We start from the raw sequence: 20,306 nt of genomic DNA on the forward strand, positions 1-20,306 counted from the left end.
TTTATGTAGGTGTTTGATTTTAAAATGATTGTAAATTTTTGTTAGACTCTATAACTGATATTTCTATTAGATAGGTTCATCGTAATGCTAGTTCATATTTTGATTAAAGAATTTATTAAGTATAATCGTCTCTATATTTTAAATGATATTATTTTTATTTGATAGAATTTTATTAATATAATTAATAGTTTTAATTTAAAAAAACAAAAGAATATATGACGTTGTTAAGAATAATATGTGATATTGGTAAAATGCTTTTTATATCATTTGCCAATTTACATATAAGAGAAATAAGATAACCCGCATTTAGAGATAATTACTCTTATATTCAAAAATATTAAAATAGATGAACGAAAAAAAAATAAACAGTATTAAATAAATAATAGAATACATTCTTTAATCTATATTCTTCATTTATTTTTTCTATAAAAAAATAAATAAATTAATAATTTTTCATGTAAATTCAGAATATATTGAGTAATGAATAAAATATCTTAAAAAAATAAAAATTTTAATAATTACTTTATAACAACACTCATCAATTTAAAATAAGTCTCAATAAAGGGATTTATTAAAATTAAATATCTTAATTAATTTATCGAGAAATAGAGTTTTCACATCTCGAATCTCTATGGTTGAACTTTCTAATCATGATTATATCATTACTTAAATTAATTCCGACATATACTATAGTTTATACGGAGTATTGAGTTCTATCAATATATTTATTGTTTTAATTTCATAGGTAACTATAATAAAGTTAAATTATATTGAATGAAAACTAAAATATTTACAAATGCTTGTTTAATATATTTTATAATTTTGAATATATATATATATATAATTTAATTTAATTTACCAATATTTCAATGTTATATTTTAACATTTTCCTTAAATATTTATTTTCTTTTAATAGTCTTAGCCATAAATAACATTATACATGTTTAGTTAGAAGAGTAAATTAAATATTAATCACTATATAATTGATAAATATAAATGAAACAGAGTAATACTAATTTTATTGATTGAATGGTATGAAATAAACATTGTTTTTATTACTTAAAAATGAATCATATTTGAGATCCGTGAATAAATTAGGGCTGAGTATTTGTAAGCTTATTTCTATTTGAGTATGATGTTTGATACTGTGGATTTTATTTTTATATGGAAACTGATTGATATATGAATCGGATTGCCTTGAAATTCATTCAAATCCTATTCCACTCACAGAAATAGATCATAAATTCATATGAGACTTAATTTTTTATAGCGTATTGGACCAGTGTTTAAATCAATATGATTTCAGTGGTTTGGGATCTCACAATTATCAATGAATATAATAATATTATTTTTATACAAATAATTGAAAGATAATCAAAAGATAAAATTGAAACTATGTTAAATTACAAATAATTGAAAGATAATCAAAAGGTAATAATAATAATTTTTTTGTTTGAAGTAATTTGATGTTCATGTAATATATATATATTAAATTAAATTAATTATTAAATAATATGAGGTATGCATTGGTAAAAACAGTCGAGATAAAATTGGTATAAATTACCAGGACGCGCCGTTGATTTCTCCCCTTTTTCTCCCCCGGTCTCCGTTTCAGACCTGCAGACTACTGTGGTGTTTTTACTTAAGAGTGTGATTTTCGTAGATAACCAAAGATCATCAATGGCCAAACACGAAGAGCTTCCTATTCCGATTTACTCTTCCTTAGAGCATGTGTATGGGGACGGTTCTCCGCTCGAAGAAGCTCAGCTTAGATACGACACATTGAAATCCAAGTTTCTTCAAGTCTTTGGACATCCTCCTGACGTCTATGCTCGATCTCCAGGTCCAATTTTGCATTCTTTCATTCAATTGTCTGTTTGGTTGCTCCGAAAATTCTAGAAACTATAACTATATTTTATTTCCTTGATTATTCGAGTTCGAGGTTCTTTTATTGTTGGTTGCTGATTATCTTTTTCATCTGAGACACAGGGAGAGTGAACTTGATTGGGGAGCATATTGACTATGAAGGTTACTCGGTGCTGCCGATGGCAATCCGGCAAGACACCATCGTTGCAATCCGCAAGCATGACGCGGGAGAGGCTCAAAAGTTTATTCGTATCGCTAATGTTAATGACAAGTACACCCTTTGTACTTATCCTGCTGATCCTAACCAGGTCTTAATGAATCATTCTTGCTTAGATAGAAACTCTGATTTTAGATTTGTATCGCTTTATGACATGTATGTGAACGTGGGTCTCAGCATTCTTTTGACTTAATTACTTCCTTATCTTTACTGTACAGGAAATTGACTTGAAAAATCATAGATGGGGCCACTATTTCATATGTGGGTAAGGGTCAATTCTGTACAATTTCGTTGTTGTTGTTGTTGTCCTCGTTTTTTTCCCCTTCATATGCTGTAAGCCCTCCAATCTGTTGAAATAGGTAAGAGTGTGTTAATTTTGACTCTCTCTACTCTCTAGGTACAAAGGTTTTTATGAATATGCTAAATCAAAAGGAGTGGATGTTGGTGTGCCAGTTGGACTTGATGTTCTTGTTGATGGAACTGTCCCAACAGGTGTGTTTCCTATTAAATGTTAATTGATTAGCTATTTCAATGCTTTGAATGTATTTCCTTTTTTATGTTAAAAGGTTAATTGGCTTTCATTGATCTAGGTTCTGGTCTATCAAGCTCTGCGGCGTTTGTCTGTTCTTCTACAATTGCTGTTATGGCTGCTTTTAATGTGAACTTTCCAAAGGTATACAATTGGTTCACCAACTTTATAGACAAGACAGGAGTATACTTTATCCCGTCTTTTAATGTGTCGTTTAACATGCTCATTCTTAGTCCAATCCATAATTACTCCAGTGTTTGTGCAAAACATACTTGAGACTGATAATACTTATAAGATTATGTATGTTTTTACAGTATTTTTTTTCTTTTTTAAATGGGCTGTCAGTTTGTGGAATGCTGTTTGATGATGGTGCAATTTAGACTGATGTTGCTTGATGCTACTAACATTTATGCTTATGATACTAAACCAGGAGTCGAACTCAGTTCCTTATTTATATTCTGGGTGCATGCTCTAGAGTCTAGATGGTGGATAATCTCTGTTTACAGAGAAGAGCTAACAATGTGCTTGGGCTATGGAGATTTTGTTTTCATATATTCATCCACTTACTTTTCTATCCTTCTCCTTTTCAATTTCTTTTTCCTTATTTTAAATGATTTTGCGTTGCTCCCACTTTTACAGAAAGAAATTGCCCAGCTTACATGTGAGTGTGAAAGGCACATTGGAACACAATCTGGAGGAATGGATCAGGTATAGTTATTCTCATGAACCTTTTTATGCTTCTATTGCATTTTGATACTTCTGGTACATGTTACCTGCGAACATGTTTTCTTATTTTGTTGTTTCATTATTTGAAATTTCTATGGTTGTGTTAGTGACTAGTGAGGGTGCTTCTGTTGGTCAAGGATAATTGTAATGTGTTGGTGTTTGCAATGTTCTGTCAATTCTATGATCCTGTTCTCTGGGCTATTTGGTATGAAAATGCATTATGATCTCATGCATAGACTTATATTGGATATTTTTTTTGTTAGGCAATCTCTGTCATGGCCCAAACAGGGTTCGCTGAGCTTATTGATTTCAATCCTATTCGGGCCACTGATGTGCAACTTCCTGCTGGTGGGACTTTTGTAATTGCACATTCATTGGCAGAATCTCTGAAGGCTGTTACTGCTGCTACAAATTATAACAACAGAGTTGTTGAATGTCAACTTGCTGCTGTAAGCATCATTTTTTTTTATACCTTTGAGATATTGTTCTTGTTTTCATCTTTTAGTCCTCCAATAAAATCTTCTTTTTACCCAAAGAAAATATTTATTTTAGCCAAAGTTTGATTTTACAGTTTCAAATGATTATAATTTATACATGAATTTTTGCTAAAATTATGGAGGATGAGCATACTTCATAAAGGAGAGCTCCTCACCTCGCACCCTTCAAAGAAAGAGAAGAAAAGAAGAAAGGGATTCATATGCTTACAAATTATATTTTGCCCCATATGTATACATGAGATGTTACATACTCACATTGCTCTTTGGGATAATTTTTTCAGATTGTGCTTGCAATAAAGCTTGGAATGAAACCACAAGATGCAAGATCAAAAGTGAAAACCCTTTCTGATGTTGAGGGATTGTGCGTCTCATTTGCTAGTAGTCATGGTTCTTCTGATCCTGTTGCTGCTGTTAAGGTATTTATCATTATGCTGTTTGATATAATGTTCCTTCTGGTTGACATTAGATGATATGTTGTAGATGCCTCCTCAATGGGTACATAATACCTTGGAACTGTAGTTAATAATTGGTCCATCTTTAGTTGCACCAGATTGTCATACCTTTCTATGCTGCAGGAATTTTTAAAAGAGGAACCATATACAGCTGAAGAGATAGAGAAAATCACTGAGGAAAATCTGCCATCACTTTTCAGCAATTCCCCAACTTCATTGGATGTCCTAAAAGCAGCTAAGCACTACAAGTTATATCAGGTACTATTTCTATATGTTAGTTAACATCATCATTCCTTATTTGTACATGGTATTATTGATTCATTTTGTTTCCTCTCTGGGAACCAAGGTTTGTACTTTAGCTCATTTTAGTTGGATGAATGATTTTAATTTGCACACTTTTTCCAGAGGGCTGCACATGTTTACTCCGAAGCAAAGCGGGTACATGTTTTCAAGGACACTGTAGCATCGAATTTAAGGTTGGCTTTTAAAATCTAACCTGATTGTTGGCATGTGGACTTAGTTTCGCATGTTTGGGATATGGTACAAATATATTGTTGGAGGAGAAAAAAAAATTCTTACATTTTCCCACAGGATTTATCAACTTTTTTTTTGTATATTTGATGATGCTAGAAATTTATACATATGATAAAGTAACTTCTGATATTTATGCCTAAAAAGCATCAACTCCTGAGAAATTGTTTTGGCAGTGACGAGGATAAGTTAAAAAAGCTGGGTGACCTTATGAATGACAGCCACTACAGCTGCAGTGTTTTGTATGAATGCAGGTACAAATTCTGAGTTCAAGTTCACTTTCTAAATGTGCTAGAATTTATTCTGACTCTTGTCTTAATAATTCTATAAAGATGTCAATTTTCACATTGGGAAGCGTTAAGTTGCCACCTTTAATGCGCTTGGGCCAGAGAGAGAGCGAGAGGATACCTTTTGGTTTACTTCCTCTATTTGCTTTCTTTCTGTGCCTGCTGCCCAGCACAAGTTAATTCCTTCAAAGTCTCTTATGTGGCATGCTGATTGTGTTCAACCCTGTCTTTCTTTGCTGGTAACAGCTGCCCAGAGTTGGAAGAACTTGTTAAAGTTTGCCGGGAGCATGGTGCTTTAGGTGCAAGGCTTACAGGTGCTGGATGGGGTGGTTGTGCAGTTGCTTTGGTAAAAGAGCCCATTGTCCCACAGTTCATCCTCAATTTGAAGGTATAACATTTTTTAACTGAAAAATTCATCTCCCGTCTTATGTTTTCTGTCAGAAATTAACAGTTCCTGTACTGTTGTCAGGAAAGGTTCTTCCAAGCAAGGATTGACAAGGGTGTAATTAACAAGACTGATCTTGGCCTCTATGTCTTCGCTTCAAAACCATCAAGTGGGGCCGCCATTATCAAGTTTTAACATCAATTTCTTCATTAACCTTCAGCGACAAACATAGTCGGGTCTTTTTATTATTATTATTATTATTGTTTTGTCAAGGTACCTGTGATTTATTTTTACTAAATAAAAGTTCAATGCCTCCTTCTAAGAACTTTTTGTACATGATTATGAGGCTGGGTTCCAGAGTGAATATCTTTTTTTCCCACTAAACGATTAACCGTGTTCGGAAAATAAATAAATTAGTTAGATGCTCTTTCATTGCCCCTATTGTTTTGACTGGGATCCTATCATGATGGCCACGGTAGATTTGGTTTTGGAAAATCCAACTGCACATATGTCTGTTTTTGAATCTAATTGCCAATCGTGGTTGTGTTTTTTTTTTTTTTTTAATTAAAACTAAACTGTCAATATATAGAGAGAAAACTCGTTTGGTGTTTGAGTTATAATAAATCTTGACGGGGGCCTTTTGTGATGATTATTTTGGCTGTGGTCTCCATTGTGGTGCCTTTAGGCAACCTGAGTTGAAAAGGGAAAATGTGGTTTGAATTGAATTTTGTACTAGTCCTCTGCGAGGCTTTGATCACTCCTCTCCTCTCCTCTCCTCTCATGAATAATGCTTGAAGCACTATCTCACTCAGATAGTTCCTCATATGAGAGTAGGGCATAGTGTATAACATGCTTGTCACAGTGTCTCTCCACTGAAAAAGTAGAAAGCTTAAGGGTGAGTTTGGTGTTAAAATTCAGATAAAAAGGTGGCTTTATGTAACAATAAATTTGACAACTATGCGAATAATATTTATACTCTACTCATTATTTCAATTATATGTATAATATTAATTCTAACTGAGTTTTAAGAAAATATTTGTTTAGATCAAAATCTAACAATTATAATATTGGATTTAGATGAAAGTTTTATATATTTATATTTTGGATTCAGGTGAAATAATATCAAAGCATAGGAGTTTATGTTAGAGTTAGAGAAGATTAAGGCTTTATAATTTTATTCACCACATAATTAGATTTAAAATCTTGAAGTTAATATTATTGATGTACAATTACTTCTTTATTATTTGAGAAACATAAAGCAAAAAAATAACATTTGATTAAAAGGATTATTATATAATTATATTTGCATTTACAATTTTGAATCCCTATTTTCCACAAGGACAGTTTCCAAATTTAAGATGTATATTAATACAATATTTACTTCTATAGTATGATTTTCTTTAAAAAAAAATGATTAAATGTGAAGAATAAAAAGATTTTGAGTTCAAAATTAGATAATTTTATGATTCGCACTAGCTCATAAAAAACTAAATTATTCAATGGAAATTAAGACGCTATGCTGAAGCCTAAGCCTCATAAAAACAAAAATCAATACCAAAATAAAAACTTATCTTAATTTTATGAATTTTCTTTAGATAATTTCCAAGTTTGCAGTAATTTATAATAGCATATGAGATTTTTAATAAAATAATTATTTTATTAAAAGTCACTTTTAAACAATAACATAATTTAGTTTTTTAAATTTATTTTTTAATATTTATTTCTCTATAATTTTAACATTTATAATATTTTTTTAATTTATAGTTGATTAATAAAAATTTTAAAAGTTATTTTATTGATAAAAAGAAAATTCAGAAATTATTTTTATTAAAAGGAATGGAGAAAGTTATGACTTGTATTAAATATTGGGACAACATTATAAATGACACATGAAATTTTTGATAAATATGAAAAACAAGCGTCGGTGAAGCTTCTGTGGCCAAAAGCTTTTGTCTCCGCTGTTATGATGTATTTATATGACACGAATACAGAAATCAGATAAAAGAGACAGAAGGCCCGAGACTACTGCCTCTTTTTCTTTTAATTATTATTATTATTATTATTTTTATTTCCTTTCTTCTTTTCTGTTACAAATAATTTTCTTTCAATTAGTTATTTTCTATATATAAAAATATTTCTTCACATTCAAAGCATTCAAAGTTCAGTAGTTTCCCGGTTCTCCTCCTTCCTCTCCCTGAACCCACCACCTTCCTCGTGGCCATTCCTTATCTCTCGCTTCTCTTTTTCATTCTCTCTCCAAAACTCTCTCTCATTATATTCATTTATATATTCCATTCGAAATCTGCATACTGCTTTTTCAGGCTACATTTTTTTTCTTTGGTAGCCTCCATCTCTGCTATTGCCCTCGTCGGATCTGTGACTTCCTTGCTTTCTCTTCAAGGTATTTATCCACTTTTTATTGTTTAATTATTTTTTTTCCTTTTGGGTGATTTCAAGTTTTGTTTTTTTATTCGTAACCTGTAATGCATTCTTTGTGATGCCGTCCTTCGGGCTTTTGATTGGCTACTATCTACATTTTGTGGGTTTATTTCGTTTTGTTTCATTTGTGACCCTGAATTTTGTTCGTTGCTTTATTTGTATGTGTTTCCTGATTCTAATGTTAAAGCAGCATTCTGAGTTGCCCCTATTTAGTTATTAGTTTAATTATGAAACGCTAGTCACAGTCTACATTGGCGTGATTGATTTTGTATTTTGTATTAATCAATTCAGGAATTTGTTGGATCCTGGGGTTGTATTTGGAGATTGCCTTTATGGGGATTTGTTGCTAATCTCTGGCTGATCACTAGTGGAAAGGCAACAAAAGCGTTAAAAATAAGTCGCATTGCAATCATTGAATATAGATTGGATTTATTGCAAGTTAAAACTGGACAGTGCTGTTTACTTGACGAAGTTGGATATCTTTATGGGTAATGATTTCTATGGTAAAATTTCAGTTTCCTGAACTGGGTTCACTTTGAGGATTGAATTCTACAAGTAGTTTGTGAATATCTTGGGGCTTTTGTGATTTGGTGAGCTAGAGAAGGGAGAAAAATATAGTGCGCTTGGTAGGTGGAGATGGATCATATACTTTCAAAAGAGAGAGATTTTGAGGTTGATCTTGAAAATGGGGCGAAAGCTAGTGTTGAAGATCAAAGTAAAGACTCTATTTCTGGTTTGAAAATTCAAGCGAAGCAGTTGTTTGCTAAGATTTGTGGTATCTTTTATGATGGTACAATGAAGGGTGAAGAGGGGTTGAAGTTGTGTTGTGATGCATCAGAACAAGTGAACTTGGATGGAGGGAAAACTATTAGTAATGTAGAGAACCAAGTGGTAAAGGAGAAGCGTAAAAAGACGAGCAATAAAAAGGCTTCGAAACCTCCTAGACCTCCTAGAGGTCCATCATTGGATGCTGCTGACCTGATGCTGATCAAGGAGATTACAGAACTTGCTATGTTGAAACGTGCAAGGATTGAGAGAATCAAAGCCTTGAAGAAAATGAAAGCAGAAAAAGCATCATCGTCTAATGGCAATATGTTTGCAATGGCGTTCACAATCCTCTTCTTTTTAGTGATCATCTTTCAAGGTAATTCTTGAATCATTCAAGTTATCAACGTTTAAGTACTCAAGTTTTTCGGGTTGGCTGACTAACAAATGTTACCTCCCTTGCAATTTTAAATCCCCACCTCCGCCCTCTAAGCTCAACTGGATCTATGTTCTTCATATGTTGGAATTTGTTTTTGCAGGAATGTCATCAAGGGTTACATCGGCAAACATAAAGGGATCGCCTTTATCAACAGAAACAATCCAGAGCAGCTTGAAGTATTTTGGGAATCCATCTGCTAGTGTCCCAAATGGACCTGCTTCTGAATCTCCCAAGTAAGTTGTTGTTCATGTTGTCTAGAAAAATCCCTTATATATCTGTCACACCTTACCCTTCTAGTTTTGAGTTGTATATTACTTTTCTTTTTAGTAATAGTTATATTAGTTTATATCATATCTTGCAGTTCGGTTAATCCAATAGCTGGTTCTAATCCTCCTGAAAATCCGAGAAGAGCTGTGGAATAATGCCTAGAAAATCTTGATGTTGTAGCAAAGCTTGCATTTGAGAGAATTTTGCTAGTCCCTGCATTTTTCATGCAAGTATTACGTATTGTACTTTTTGTATCAACAGCCCTATGAAATTGAAGTTTGGTGGTAATTTATTTCCTCTATGTGTACTTTAGATGGGATGTGAGTCAAATTACCAGAAAAGTTTCTTAATGGATTGTAAGAAAATTATTGCCTCGTTTAATAGGCCATGCTATTTTGTGCTGATAAGTTGCCTCCTCTGCAACTAAGCCAGCCAAATTATACAACATGTGATCATGTAAGCTGCTCAGAAAATGAAAGTCAGAATAAGTGATTTGCATAATAATCTATTTTGCACTTTTTATTTTATTTTATTTTTTCATATTTGCTGAAGTCCGTGGCATGAGATTGTTAGGGGCTTATGGATATGAAATTGCTTTTCTATACCATGAATCAAGATTTAAGAAATTGTATGTAGCTCATAAAACTTTTGCAGCATCATATATAAAACAATAAAGCTGATGGAGAAACATTATTGACTGTAGAAGAATCACATGAATTTATGTTATTGAACATGAGAAATGCAAGAAAAAGTGGCAATTGAGAAGTGAGAACCCGTTCAGCTGTCCAGCAATGTATTGATGATGGCTACAGCTACATCACAGAGATTCTGCGTAAGTTTGTTCCTTTCAGTTAAGGGTAATTTCAGCCCTGAGGTTTTTTTCTCACATGCATGAGCTTCATCTCCAGCATCTGATATTCCATACTTTGCAAAACCATAGTGACCATTTTCCAAGGCTTCCATAGCTTGGGGAAGAATGTAATTGACAACAGGGCTGTATACTTCAGCACAGTATGTCAAGGGTCGTTCTAGCTCAGGGTCTGTGGTCTTGTTGATTAGCTCGTGTATGTAATTTAGCGTATTAGTTGCATTAGACAAGGTGACATTGCCCATTATAGAAGCTAGACCCTTAACATCTGCATTAGAGCTTTGAGAGCTTGATTGCAGGGAAGAGACGCAGAGATCATAATAGGGTGTCTTGTTGCAAGTTTTTTCTATCAAATTGTCGCTTTCTATTATCGGTAGAAGAGACAAAAGAAGAACAGCATGAAGGAGAAAGATTGGCAAAGAAGAGACTGGACCTTTCATTAATGGAGCGATTAGAGAAAATGAAACAGAGAGATTGATTGTGATTTGGTGATTAACTGACCCTTTTAGGAGGGTAGCTAAGCTACTCTTTCTTAGAAGAAATGAGAATTGGTTGCATATGTATGTCGTTAAATGACTCGGATAGTTTCTAATCAGAACGCTATGCTAGTTTTGAATGGGGTGAAAAATTGCCGACCCATTTGTATCTGACAAATAATGTTATGGTGATTGAAACGAAACAAAGGCCAATAAACTTAAAGCTCTCTTGTTTTTATTTAATGTCCTCTTTCTTGCTTGAAATCTTCTAGAGAGTTTATGCTTCTCCAAGTTTCAGCTATTAATAGACTATTGTCATCTGGCTTGTTTGATTTGTACAAGGTTTTGGTTCAAGACAAACGAACAGTAATCTTGGCACTAAAAAAAAAAAAAGCTTGAAGGGTTTCTTTCTCAAGGAATAAAAATAACACACATTCCAGGAGGAGATTGAAAAATGATGAAAGAACATAAAACTGTTTGTATCATGACAATCTTGAATGGTGCCTATGCTGCTATGCAGGCTAATTGCAAACTCTGGAGTAAAATTCAGATAAAACCATCTTAATGGTATTTAAAATCCACTTCTGGGATCCAATTATAAGATTATGCTTATTCAAGAAGAAGGACGTTAAATTGCTACACTTAACATGCTTGAAAATCTTACGCAGAGAGAAGAAGACGATTTAGTTGATTGAATACCTTGTAACATCCTAAGAATGAACCCTTTTGCAATAACTTGAGAATAACCCAGCAACATCATAGAGGTTGCTCTGAAGCTTGATCCTTTCAGTTAATGGGGATTGATATGAAGCAGGGAAGTTATTTTCACAACCCTCAGCTTTTCTTGCTGCATCAGATCATAAATAGCTGGTGATTCCAAGCTTGCTTATCACCAAAATATTAATGGCTCGACGAAGATTGTACTTAACAATTGGAATTTACAGTTCGGCAAAAGATTCCTGACCAGGTACTTGACATCTGTGATGGGATTTTAAGGTCTAGAGACGAGACACAGAATTCATAAAAGGGTGTCTTCTTGCATATTTTGTCTAGAGTCTAGACATACAACACATGCTCTGATGTTCACTGGATGATGACATGTGTGTCATGCATGAACTTACTACTTGACAACTTTGAAGTGTTGCGCTGGAATTTGTCCTCCATCTTTCAAAACGTCATTCTTCAACTGTCTCTTTCTCACCCATTTTAATCTTGATTTCATATGTGAACAGGGTTATTGATTAATATACGTTACATCACAATTTTAAGCAGAAAGAAACCCACATGAAAACTATGCAAGGCGCAGACATGGTTGTTTGATTCATATTTGATTTTACATATGTGACGTTAAAATATGAATTTGGCACTTGAAATTCAAAAGCTGCAAGAGAAAGATCTTTCATTCTAAACAAGCTTTATTGATACAGAAATGGTGTTCATCAAGAAAAAAGGAAAGATGATTGTGTGTGTATATATTATCAAAGTAATTGCTGAATAATAGCAGAAGCAATAACTGAAGTATCATGCACAATTTTGTTAAATTTAGTAAGGGGAGACTTCCCATGAAAATTAGCTTCACACAAATTGGCTTCATTTGCAGCATCATTAGCTCCATTTTGTGCAAATTTGGGAACCCCTTTCTGCAAAGCTTCAAGGGCTTCTGGTATATCTGCACTTAAAATTGCAGAGTAACTTTCAGCACAAAAACTCAAAGGATTCTTCAGCCTTGGGCTCTTCTTAAACAGCTGATTGATCAACTGCACTGAAATGGTTGCTTTTGCCTTCACCATATTAATCATTATGAGGGCTAGTCCACGAACATCTGCCCTGGAGCTTGCAGGATCCGAGCTGAGAGAGCTTACGCAGAGGTTGTAGTACGGTGTCTGCTTGCAAGTTTGGGCTATTATATTAGCATCAGATTGCACAAAACTCAACTGGGTTATCAGGAAACCAAGAAAGATGAAGGTTAGAGAGGTAGATGTCTTCATTTTTTCAAGGATTGAATATGGAAGAACATGGGAATGGAGAGAAACTGGGTTATGATTTGGGTTAATTATTGAACTGGTGGGGCTTTTATAGGGGAGTTTGGTTCTTATCGCAGCCTGATTTACTATCTTTTCCTCTTAAATAATAATAATAAAAAAAGCCAAGTGCCATTGTCGAGAATAATATACCCAACTCACATAATTATCTTAATTAATAAATGAGTTTAAGAAAGTAATTTATTTATTGTGAATTTTTACTTTTAATGCAAAATTTTTGTTTTTATTTTTAGCTATGGAAAATTAATTTCATATAATGTATAAAAATTAACACATAACATCAATAAAAATAAATTTACCCCACACCCATTTACATAATAATAATAATAATTTGACTGCATACTTTCAGTGTTTATTGTCCAACCATGTTGACAAGTTCAACTAACAATATCATTATCTATGGTTCTGAATTAGAAAACCCTTCAATCATTGACAATCTTAAAGGTTGGCCATAATCAAGTCATTATGAATTTAAGGAAAATAATAATAAAAATAGAGAAAAGAAAAAATAAAAAAATAAAAAAATAAAACGACGTTTATTTTAAAAAAAAAAAAAAAAACAAGGAGTATTGTTGAAATTTAGAGATGATAGAGGGAAAATGAATGGACATCCACATTCTAAAGCTTATCCTATAAAATCTCTTTTCCTACATCTCTTTGTCCAAATGCAATTATTAGATGGTTGTGTTTACAATGATCTCAAACTTGTCTACAAATAAAAGTAATAATTTTTAAATTATATAATTTATACATCTCACATTTATACTACTTTTTATATTTAAATACTTCATTTTTTTGATAAGACATAAAAATTAAAAAGTGTTGGAAGTGGGTCTATTCATCTCAATAATTTACAATAAAGTGAATAAATAAATATTTAATTAATAAGTTATTAAACTTGTCATATGAGATCAAATTTTATATTAAATGCACCTAAAAAAAAGTCAAAAAGTAAATTTGGGCATCATATTTAGGGATGTAAATGGGTAAGGTATCTGCGAAATTGAGGGTATTCAAACCCGAACCCGATTATATATAAAATTTTCGAACCCGTCTCAAATCCGTTTAGTATTTTAATTTTATTATCCATATCCATTCCAAATCCGTTTAATAATATCCGTACAATACACGAATACGACCGAACCCGATTTTTTAAAATTGAATTCAATGAAAAAAGTTTAAAAATTTAGATTTTATAATTCAAATATCAAACCCTAAATTAAAAAATTTGCACAACCTGAATTAGAAAATTTACACAACCTGAATATCAAACTCAATTATCTATTCAACTAAAACTATTCCTAAGATATGCACAACCCAGCAGTAGAAATATTAGAGACATACCCAGCAGTAGAAATATTGGAGAGCAATAATCAAATAGTAAATATCCAAATAATCAAATTAATAGTTCATAAATTCTAAAATTCTTTAATAGCAACTAAAAATTCTTTAACAATATGGATATAAAAGATCTGATTATCAAAAAATTTGATTGCAAACCTATTCCAGCCAAAGGAGATGTCGCCGACGCCGATTGTGGAGAGGCGGGGAGAGGGAAGAGTTGTCTCCGACTGAGAAGTGGGAGATGTGGCCACTGGAGAGAGAGAAGGAGATATCGGGAGAGAGAAGATTTATCGTCGACTGGGGAGAGAAAGGAGACATCGCCGTTGTCGATTGGGCTGCCGGCACTCGTCAGTGAAACGGGGGAGAGAGGCGGGACTGTGGGAGATGTTACCGACTGGAGAGAGGAGATATTGATGACTGAGGGAGAAAAAGATCACAAAACCCTAACACGAACAAAATATCCCAATTCAATGAATTCCAATACCTGAAAATTAAACTCGATTCCGATTCACCGAGGTAGGGAAAGGAGCTGAGTCGTTTATAGGAGGAGAAGAATCGTTAATACCGCAGTATAAACAAATGACTGGCGGGGAAGAACAGTGAGCTCCTGCATTACTACGGTGACTGGCGGACGGGCGGATGAAGAAGAGAGGAGAAGGTGATATCTGATTGGGCGTTAGTGAAGTGGAGGAGAGAGGCCGATTGGGAATTGGGAATTATAGGAAGGAAAGCAGGGAGAGAGGCGAGACGGAGAGAGGGTAGTGAAAATGAAAAAAAAGGAATTATGGATCAGGGTTAGGATTAGAGTTAGTTTTGTTATATACTAATCGGGTATCCGATAGTCTAATTCCGAACCCTACCCGAATCCGAGACAGGTAAAATTTTTCAAACCCGAATCCGCCCAAATCCGTTTTGTAAAAATCCAAATCCATTCTAATAGGGTTTGGGCGAATCGGGTACCCGTAAAAATCCGCCCGCCTGACATCCCTAATCATATTGGTAGGGAAAGAGGAGAGGATGAGATTGAGCCAAGTGGATATCATGGATTCTTGGATGCTCTTAGCTTCAAAGGTAATAAATTATAAATGCATCTTTGTCTTTATTGCCTGTGTAATTGCTTGGCAACTCATCTCATGTATGGATTCCTTTCTTATTTGTTAAGAGAAATTTTTATGAACAAAAACATTATTCATATATGTTTTTTCTCAATGCATGCCCTTAAGTCTATTTAACCTCTTAATCCCTAATAATTTTTTTTTGTTTAAAAAAAACCTTATCTAAATTTTATAATGAGATATTTAATTCAAATAATCGTTACTCTATTAGGTTCTTATAGATTATGGCGATCACAAATTTAATAATGATTTTAGGGTCAGAGGCATCGAACCCTAACTCTAATAATTTATAAATTGATTTTTACCTTTTACTTCCCAATAATTTGTTATTAAAAAAAATTATCAGAATTTTATAATCATATATGTAAATTCAATAAGTTATTGGATTAGCTTCTTGTAAATTATAGCGATCACAAATTTAATAATGATTTTAGGGTTAGAGACATAGATAGAACCCTAACTCAAATTAAATTTTGAGAAATTTAACGGTAAAAAAAAAAATCACTCTTAAGATAAAAACTAATCAATTATTTTTAAAATTAAATAATCAAATCTACAGAGTGCTCATCAGAGAAACCCAATTTACATATTCTAATCAAAGTGTGAGTTATCTGTTGCAAGTGACAGCCAAGTTTTGATTCATTGAGATCCTTACAAAAGTTGTCAAGATTGTATCCCTAGATAAAGCATAATTCTCATGATGCAATTGAGACAAATATTATCCAAGTTTATTAAAATCGTTTGGATTTACTTGACCAATAATTGCCGATTACCCCTGTTTTCTCCTCTGCCTCTCCCCTATTTAAAACCTTTTTAATTGGCCTACTGCTCTGTTCTTCTCTGCCCCATGTGTCGGGATGTGTCGGGATCTTTAACGCGTATTCAAACACACATCCTATCCACATTTCTTGTAAATTCTTTTGATGCAATTGCAAGCAGTGTAATGCAGAAACTCACAAGCGCACAAGGCAGAACAGCAAAAACAAACTTAGCACCATAACAAAAAAGAACACGTTGAATCATTTTAAGCTCCAGAAGTTGGAAGTCTGGTGTCTCCATTAGTTGCCACATACCCGACAAAGTAGTCTGGCAGATACCGCGAGTATGCTGGGATCCTTCGGTCATTCACAATCTTCCAACATGCTTTCGTTTTCTTTGCATTTCCACTATTGAACTCAGCATTGTTGGGCAGTTCAGAAGCTTGCACAATTGACAGTTCTATCTTTCTAGGAATACCATGGTAGCCGCTATATATATTGCCGAGGAAATCCTCCTCGACCAATTCTATGTTCATAAAACTACTCTTAGAGGGATTCAGGCCCCAGTAGAAGACCACATTTGGTTCTGATACATCCATGTCAACATATTCCGTGGGGTTGGGGTCACAAAAGCCCTGTAGCCCTTCAAGCTGCAACAAACAGAAGATCAGTGTTGCAAAACGATAAGAAGCCAAAAATGAAGAACCATGAAGAAAAACAGTAAGTGAAAAGTAACATTTCCCTTTAGCAATATTAATGTAGAATCATCAGTCTAAGAATATCAAGAACAAATAATATCTGTTCTCAAAGTGAATCTCACAATTTGCATGATTCCAAGGAGAATTTAAAACTATGGAAGCATTTTGAACATAGTTATGCAGTATGCCAACAGTTCTGGGATAAACATGGAATGAAATAAGTCAATTACCTTGAGAAGCAGACAGCGAAAACGAGACTTCACCCAACCCACCCAGTCTCCCAGCTCATCTTGATCAGAAGCTGAAAGGTAAATTTTGACAAATCGGGTATACTTCTTTGAATAGGCAAAAGGCTCTAAAATGCTATTCCAATTGAAATCTGGATTCAGAATACCCTGCAATCAGGAAAACAGATTAAGGAACTGTATTTTCGAATAATTATTTAACTAAAATTTCCATAACAATTTCATTAAGGTACTCCCAGCAATGGAATCGAGTAGGCAAAGAACTAAAGAAGCTGTAGAGAGTCAAATACAATCAATCAACCTTGGTTAAATCAACAAGAAGCAGACATACCTTCGTTGAAACATGCCCTCTGAGAAACTCTGCTCTGATCTTGTAGAATGTGCTCTTAGTGATATTGGAGTGGCAATACTCATGTGGACTACATGGCAAACGAATGGGCATGAAGGACCGTGTCTCAATCACAGCTCCAGCTGTTGATGGAGTTCCATCTTGCAGCACCACAGGTGTAGGCCAAGGCCAAGTAGCAAAAGTACTGAAGAAGCTTGATATGAGAATGCTGACACTGGCATTTGGATGATTTTGACAAACATAGGCCGCTAATATTGCCAAATGAACGCCTCCCAGAAACCCATTTAGCTGCAACATAATGCTTACATAAATTCATAACTTCAGCCAAAAAAAAAAAGCTTCTCATAAAGGCCAACTGAAGCAGGAAAAAAGCATGCATTGGAAAATGACTGCAATTACTAATTACATACATTACCATACACTCCCCGCCTCTTTCCCCACAGTTTAACATATCGCAGCATTGATTGGAAATTCTGAAATAAGTAAGTGAAAAAACATGTGAGATATGCAAAAACTGAAACTCCACCAGGCTAATGACCCATTGGCGTTTCCTTGAGGAAAACAACAACTTGTGTGAAAAAAGAGAGTAATTTTCTACCTCTAGGTTTGGTATAAGTTGAAGAATCCGTTGATTTGCACGTACTCCAGATAAACTCTTCCAACTGGTTTCGTCAATATTTCTCAGAAATAATGGATTAAGTACATCCACGTTCTGCAGTTCATAGATTTGACATTCAATAATTTACATAATCGACAGAGGAGGGAAAAAAAAAACTGAACATGACAGTAATGATATATAGGTAACTCTTAAACATATTATTGCAACCAAGGAAACCAAGTATCTGGAAGAGAAAAAAAAAATCAGATACAGCAATTAAATTATTATAAGATCTTTAGTACAGAAAACAGCTGTAAACATTATATTAAAAATTCCACAATAATATCAATCATAGGGTGTTATACTTACATCAGGAACAACTAATAATTTAAGCTGAGCATATGGTAGATCAACTGAGATACCATCAAATTTGAACCGCATCAAAGGAACTTTTGCATCCTTCACACAATGAATATCTGATACTTCCGGTCTGCTTTTAAGCATGTTTCGTAGAACAATGAAAAAGTCCTCCTGCACAGTTTACAATTAATTAAATAAAGACAAAACCATGGTTTGATCCTTGTGATGAAACTAAATATGGCACAATAGAAGAACTTACATCCATGGTGGCAAAGAAAGGACCAACACATAAAGCATCAATATCAGACTCTGGGCCATGAACCTAAGTGAAAAGAGAAAAACATCAGTAAACAACAATCATATTAGTCTACAAATTTTCCAAGTTCTAATGCCTCCGGGAGTGGAAAAAGGCCTTCAACTTAACTTTTCAAATGCTGTTGACACCGGTATAATAGAAACTGGAAAGGAACATGAAAAATAATTTTGATACATACCATAAAAGTAGTGATATACTAAACCAAAATTTAGGGGAAAAAAAGAAATGCAAAAGGTTCGTCAATGAACAATATATTAATATTGAAACAGAGCTAGAAGGTTTTTTATTAGAATTTAGAAAGACTTACGCCCAGACCATAGGACCCATATGTTAATATTGTGGCACATGTTGCAGCAATCTTTTCTCTAGGAAGCCGACGCTGCCAGGCAACCTTCTTGGCCCATGCCACCACCAACTGCGACATCATAAACCATATTAAGTCTTAAGATGGCAAATCACTTCACAGATAAACATTCATTATTACAATGCTCCAGTTAAAACAATCTTTTTCTATTGAATAGGCAGTCTGAACAAAGGATGGTAAACTTTTCTACAAGAAAGAAAGCAATTATATAAATCCCAATATTTGTACACTTGAAAATAGATGTCTAGGTCTTAAGATGAGAAATTACTTAGAATTAGTTCCAAATATAAGATAATTAACTGATAAATTTCCACTCAAAATAACGATTCCGATGAGAAACATTCATCAATACAATGCTCTGCTTGAAAACCACTTTTCATACCGAATAGACAATATGAAACAAGGATGGTAAAATTCTCTATAAGGAAGGAAGAAAGAAATAATACAAATGAACCCCAAGATTTACCTTCTTGAGCTTTGAAATAACATTTTTCCTCTTCTCTTCCTCTTTCAGAGTCGGCAACAATCCCTCATTACCCATGAACTAAACATTAAAAACCAACTAAAGATCAACCACATTGTCCAAGAATTGTTAGATAACCATGAAAACGGATTACAAGAAGACTAGGTAGTAGTTAAAAAAGAAAAAAGAAAGTAAAAAAAACTCCATTATTAATAAATTTCTTCACCTTAAGAAGCGATAAAGAACTTTCCTCCTCCATTGGAATCAAGAATGAAGGACCTAAACCGAATGCAAAAGATGATGGTAGTGGAAGATTGCAAGGAAATAGAACCTGACCGTGAAAACTAGGGTCAATGAAACCAAGTAAGGGGTTCACAGGTGGAGGAGGAAGGAGATGATAGCGAGGAGGCACGAGAAGGACGACGACGTTTTTGCGGCTTTGGTATGCATTTGCTTCCATGCACACACCAAAAGCCGTTGGAACATGCGAGAGTTCAATAGACGAGATTCTGGTGTTTCTGATCAAGGAAGAGGATTTGGAAAAGGAAAATGGGATTCTGAGTCAGTTGAGCCTTCTTTTGCAGTTTTGAAACTGCGACGAGTATGCACACAGAGTGGAGAAAATTTAATGTATGGAGGGGCTTTCATGAAACTATCCACGTGGCACAATCGTATCGATAGAGCATAATAGATTTTAGATTTATTAAATAAATAAATATACATATATAAAAATCCACAATAAAAAATAAATATTAATTTAAAAACTTAGTACTTTACCTACATCTACTCCTCCGTACTTTTAGCTCGTTTCTTTTTTTTTTTTTTTAAGGTTACTTTAAGTTTATTTCACAACTTAAAAAAAATGTTTTTGAAATGCAAAAATTTAAAAAAAAAATTGTTGCCTACACCC

General features: G+C 33.7%; 5 protein-coding genes across 6 annotated transcripts; 2 read left to right on the forward strand and 3 right to left on the reverse strand.

Moving 5' to 3' along the window:
* Positions 1-1,572: 1,572 nt before the first annotated feature.
* LOC110610320 (galactokinase) lies at positions 1,573-5,927 on the forward strand. The gene is made up of 13 exons (XM_021750187.2): positions 1,573-1,843; positions 1,990-2,174; positions 2,302-2,348; positions 2,481-2,575; positions 2,674-2,756; positions 3,252-3,320; positions 3,602-3,787; positions 4,117-4,251; positions 4,411-4,545; positions 4,693-4,763; positions 4,995-5,072; positions 5,352-5,493; positions 5,575-5,927. Exons 1-13 carry the CDS (start codon positions 1,681-1,683, stop codon positions 5,683-5,685), a joined length of 1,500 nt encoding a protein of 499 aa, XP_021605879.1. The 5' UTR covers positions 1,573-1,680; the 3' UTR covers positions 5,686-5,927.
* A 1,623-nt stretch (positions 5,928-7,550) lies between these two features.
* LOC110612099 lies at positions 7,551-10,980 on the forward strand. Of its 2 annotated transcripts, none has more exons than XM_021752762.2 (4): positions 7,551-7,891; positions 8,221-9,073; positions 9,234-9,366; positions 10,104-10,980. In XM_021752762.2, exons 2-4 carry the CDS (start codon positions 8,566-8,568, stop codon positions 10,114-10,116), a joined length of 654 nt encoding a protein of 217 aa, XP_021608454.1. In that variant the 5' UTR covers positions 7,551-7,891; positions 8,221-8,565; the 3' UTR covers positions 10,117-10,980. The 2 variants fall into 2 exon arrangements, with proteins under 2 accessions (XP_021608454.1, XP_021608453.1); XM_021752761.2 differs by lacking the exon at positions 10,104-10,980 and adding an exon at positions 9,495-9,904 and having other exon boundaries at positions 7,555-7,891.
* On the reverse strand, positions 10,178-10,708 carry LOC110612100 (cell wall / vacuolar inhibitor of fructosidase 1). Its single transcript, XM_043955335.1, has one exon. It carries the CDS (start codon positions 10,706-10,708, stop codon positions 10,178-10,180), a length of 531 nt encoding a protein of 176 aa, XP_043811270.1.
* A 1,137-nt stretch (positions 10,981-12,117) lies between the features above and the next one.
* LOC110612101 (cell wall / vacuolar inhibitor of fructosidase 1) lies at positions 12,118-12,817 on the reverse strand. The gene has a single exon (XM_021752765.2). The coding sequence runs from the start codon at positions 12,730-12,732 to the stop codon at positions 12,223-12,225; it is 510 nt and encodes a 169-aa protein (XP_021608457.1). The 5' UTR covers positions 12,733-12,817; the 3' UTR covers positions 12,118-12,222.
* A 2,935-nt stretch (positions 12,818-15,752) lies between these two features.
* LOC110612098 (nuclear poly(A) polymerase 3) lies at positions 15,753-20,190 on the reverse strand. Its single transcript, XM_021752760.2, has 10 exons — positions 19,623-20,190; positions 19,400-19,477; positions 18,877-18,984; positions 18,513-18,575; positions 18,263-18,424; positions 17,894-18,007; positions 17,706-17,768; positions 17,278-17,583; positions 16,932-17,096; positions 15,753-16,653 (listed from the first exon to the last, which is right to left on the reverse strand). The coding sequence occupies exons 1-10, from the start codon at positions 19,854-19,856 to the stop codon at positions 16,270-16,272; spliced, it is 1,677 nt and encodes a 558-aa protein (XP_021608452.1). The 5' UTR covers positions 19,857-20,190; the 3' UTR covers positions 15,753-16,269.
* Between the last annotated feature and the right edge of the window lie 116 nt (positions 20,191-20,306).

Source organism: Manihot esculenta, chromosome 3 (assembly GCF_001659605.2).
Source record: "Manihot esculenta cultivar AM560-2 chromosome 3, M.esculenta_v8, whole genome shotgun sequence".
Taxonomy (NCBI): Eukaryota; Viridiplantae; Streptophyta; class Magnoliopsida; order Malpighiales; family Euphorbiaceae; genus Manihot; species Manihot esculenta.

Excerpts from the sequence above, each read along its gene's own strand:
- LOC110612101 (XM_021752765.2), bottom strand. The coding sequence starts at position 12,732 with ATGAAGACATCTACCTCTCTAACCTTCATCTTTCTTGGTTTCCTGATA.
- LOC110612100 (XM_043955335.1), bottom strand. The coding sequence starts at position 10,708 with ATGAAAGGTCCAGTCTCTTCTTTGCCAATCTTTCTCCTTCATGCTGTT.
- LOC110612098 (XM_021752760.2), bottom strand. The coding sequence starts at position 19,856 with ATGGAAGCAAATGCATACCAAAGCCGCAAAAACGTCGTCGTCCTTCTC. Across the intron at positions 17,769-17,893 it reads AACTTATACCAAACCTAGAG|AATTTCCAATCAATGCTGCG; the intron begins GTAGAAAATTAC and ends TACTTATTTCAG. Across the intron at positions 17,097-17,277 it reads GAGGGCATGTTTCAACGAAG|GGTATTCTGAATCCAGATTT; the intron begins GTATGTCTGCTT and ends TCCTGATTGCAG.
- LOC110610320 (XM_021750187.2), top strand. The coding sequence starts at position 1,681 with ATGGCCAAACACGAAGAGCTTCCTATTCCGATTTACTCTTCCTTAGAG. Across the intron at positions 2,757-3,251 it reads TTAATGTGAACTTTCCAAAG|AAAGAAATTGCCCAGCTTAC; the intron begins GTATACAATTGG and ends CCACTTTTACAG. Across the intron at positions 4,546-4,692 it reads AGCACTACAAGTTATATCAG|AGGGCTGCACATGTTTACTC; the intron begins GTACTATTTCTA and ends CACTTTTTCCAG.
- LOC110612099 (XM_021752761.2), top strand. The coding sequence starts at position 8,566 with ATGGATCATATACTTTCAAAAGAGAGAGATTTTGAGGTTGATCTTGAA. Across the intron at positions 9,074-9,233 it reads TTTAGTGATCATCTTTCAAG|GAATGTCATCAAGGGTTACA; the intron begins GTAATTCTTGAA and ends TTGTTTTTGCAG. Across the intron at positions 9,367-9,494 it reads CCTGCTTCTGAATCTCCCAA|TTCGGTTAATCCAATAGCTG; the intron begins GTAAGTTGTTGT and ends CATATCTTGCAG.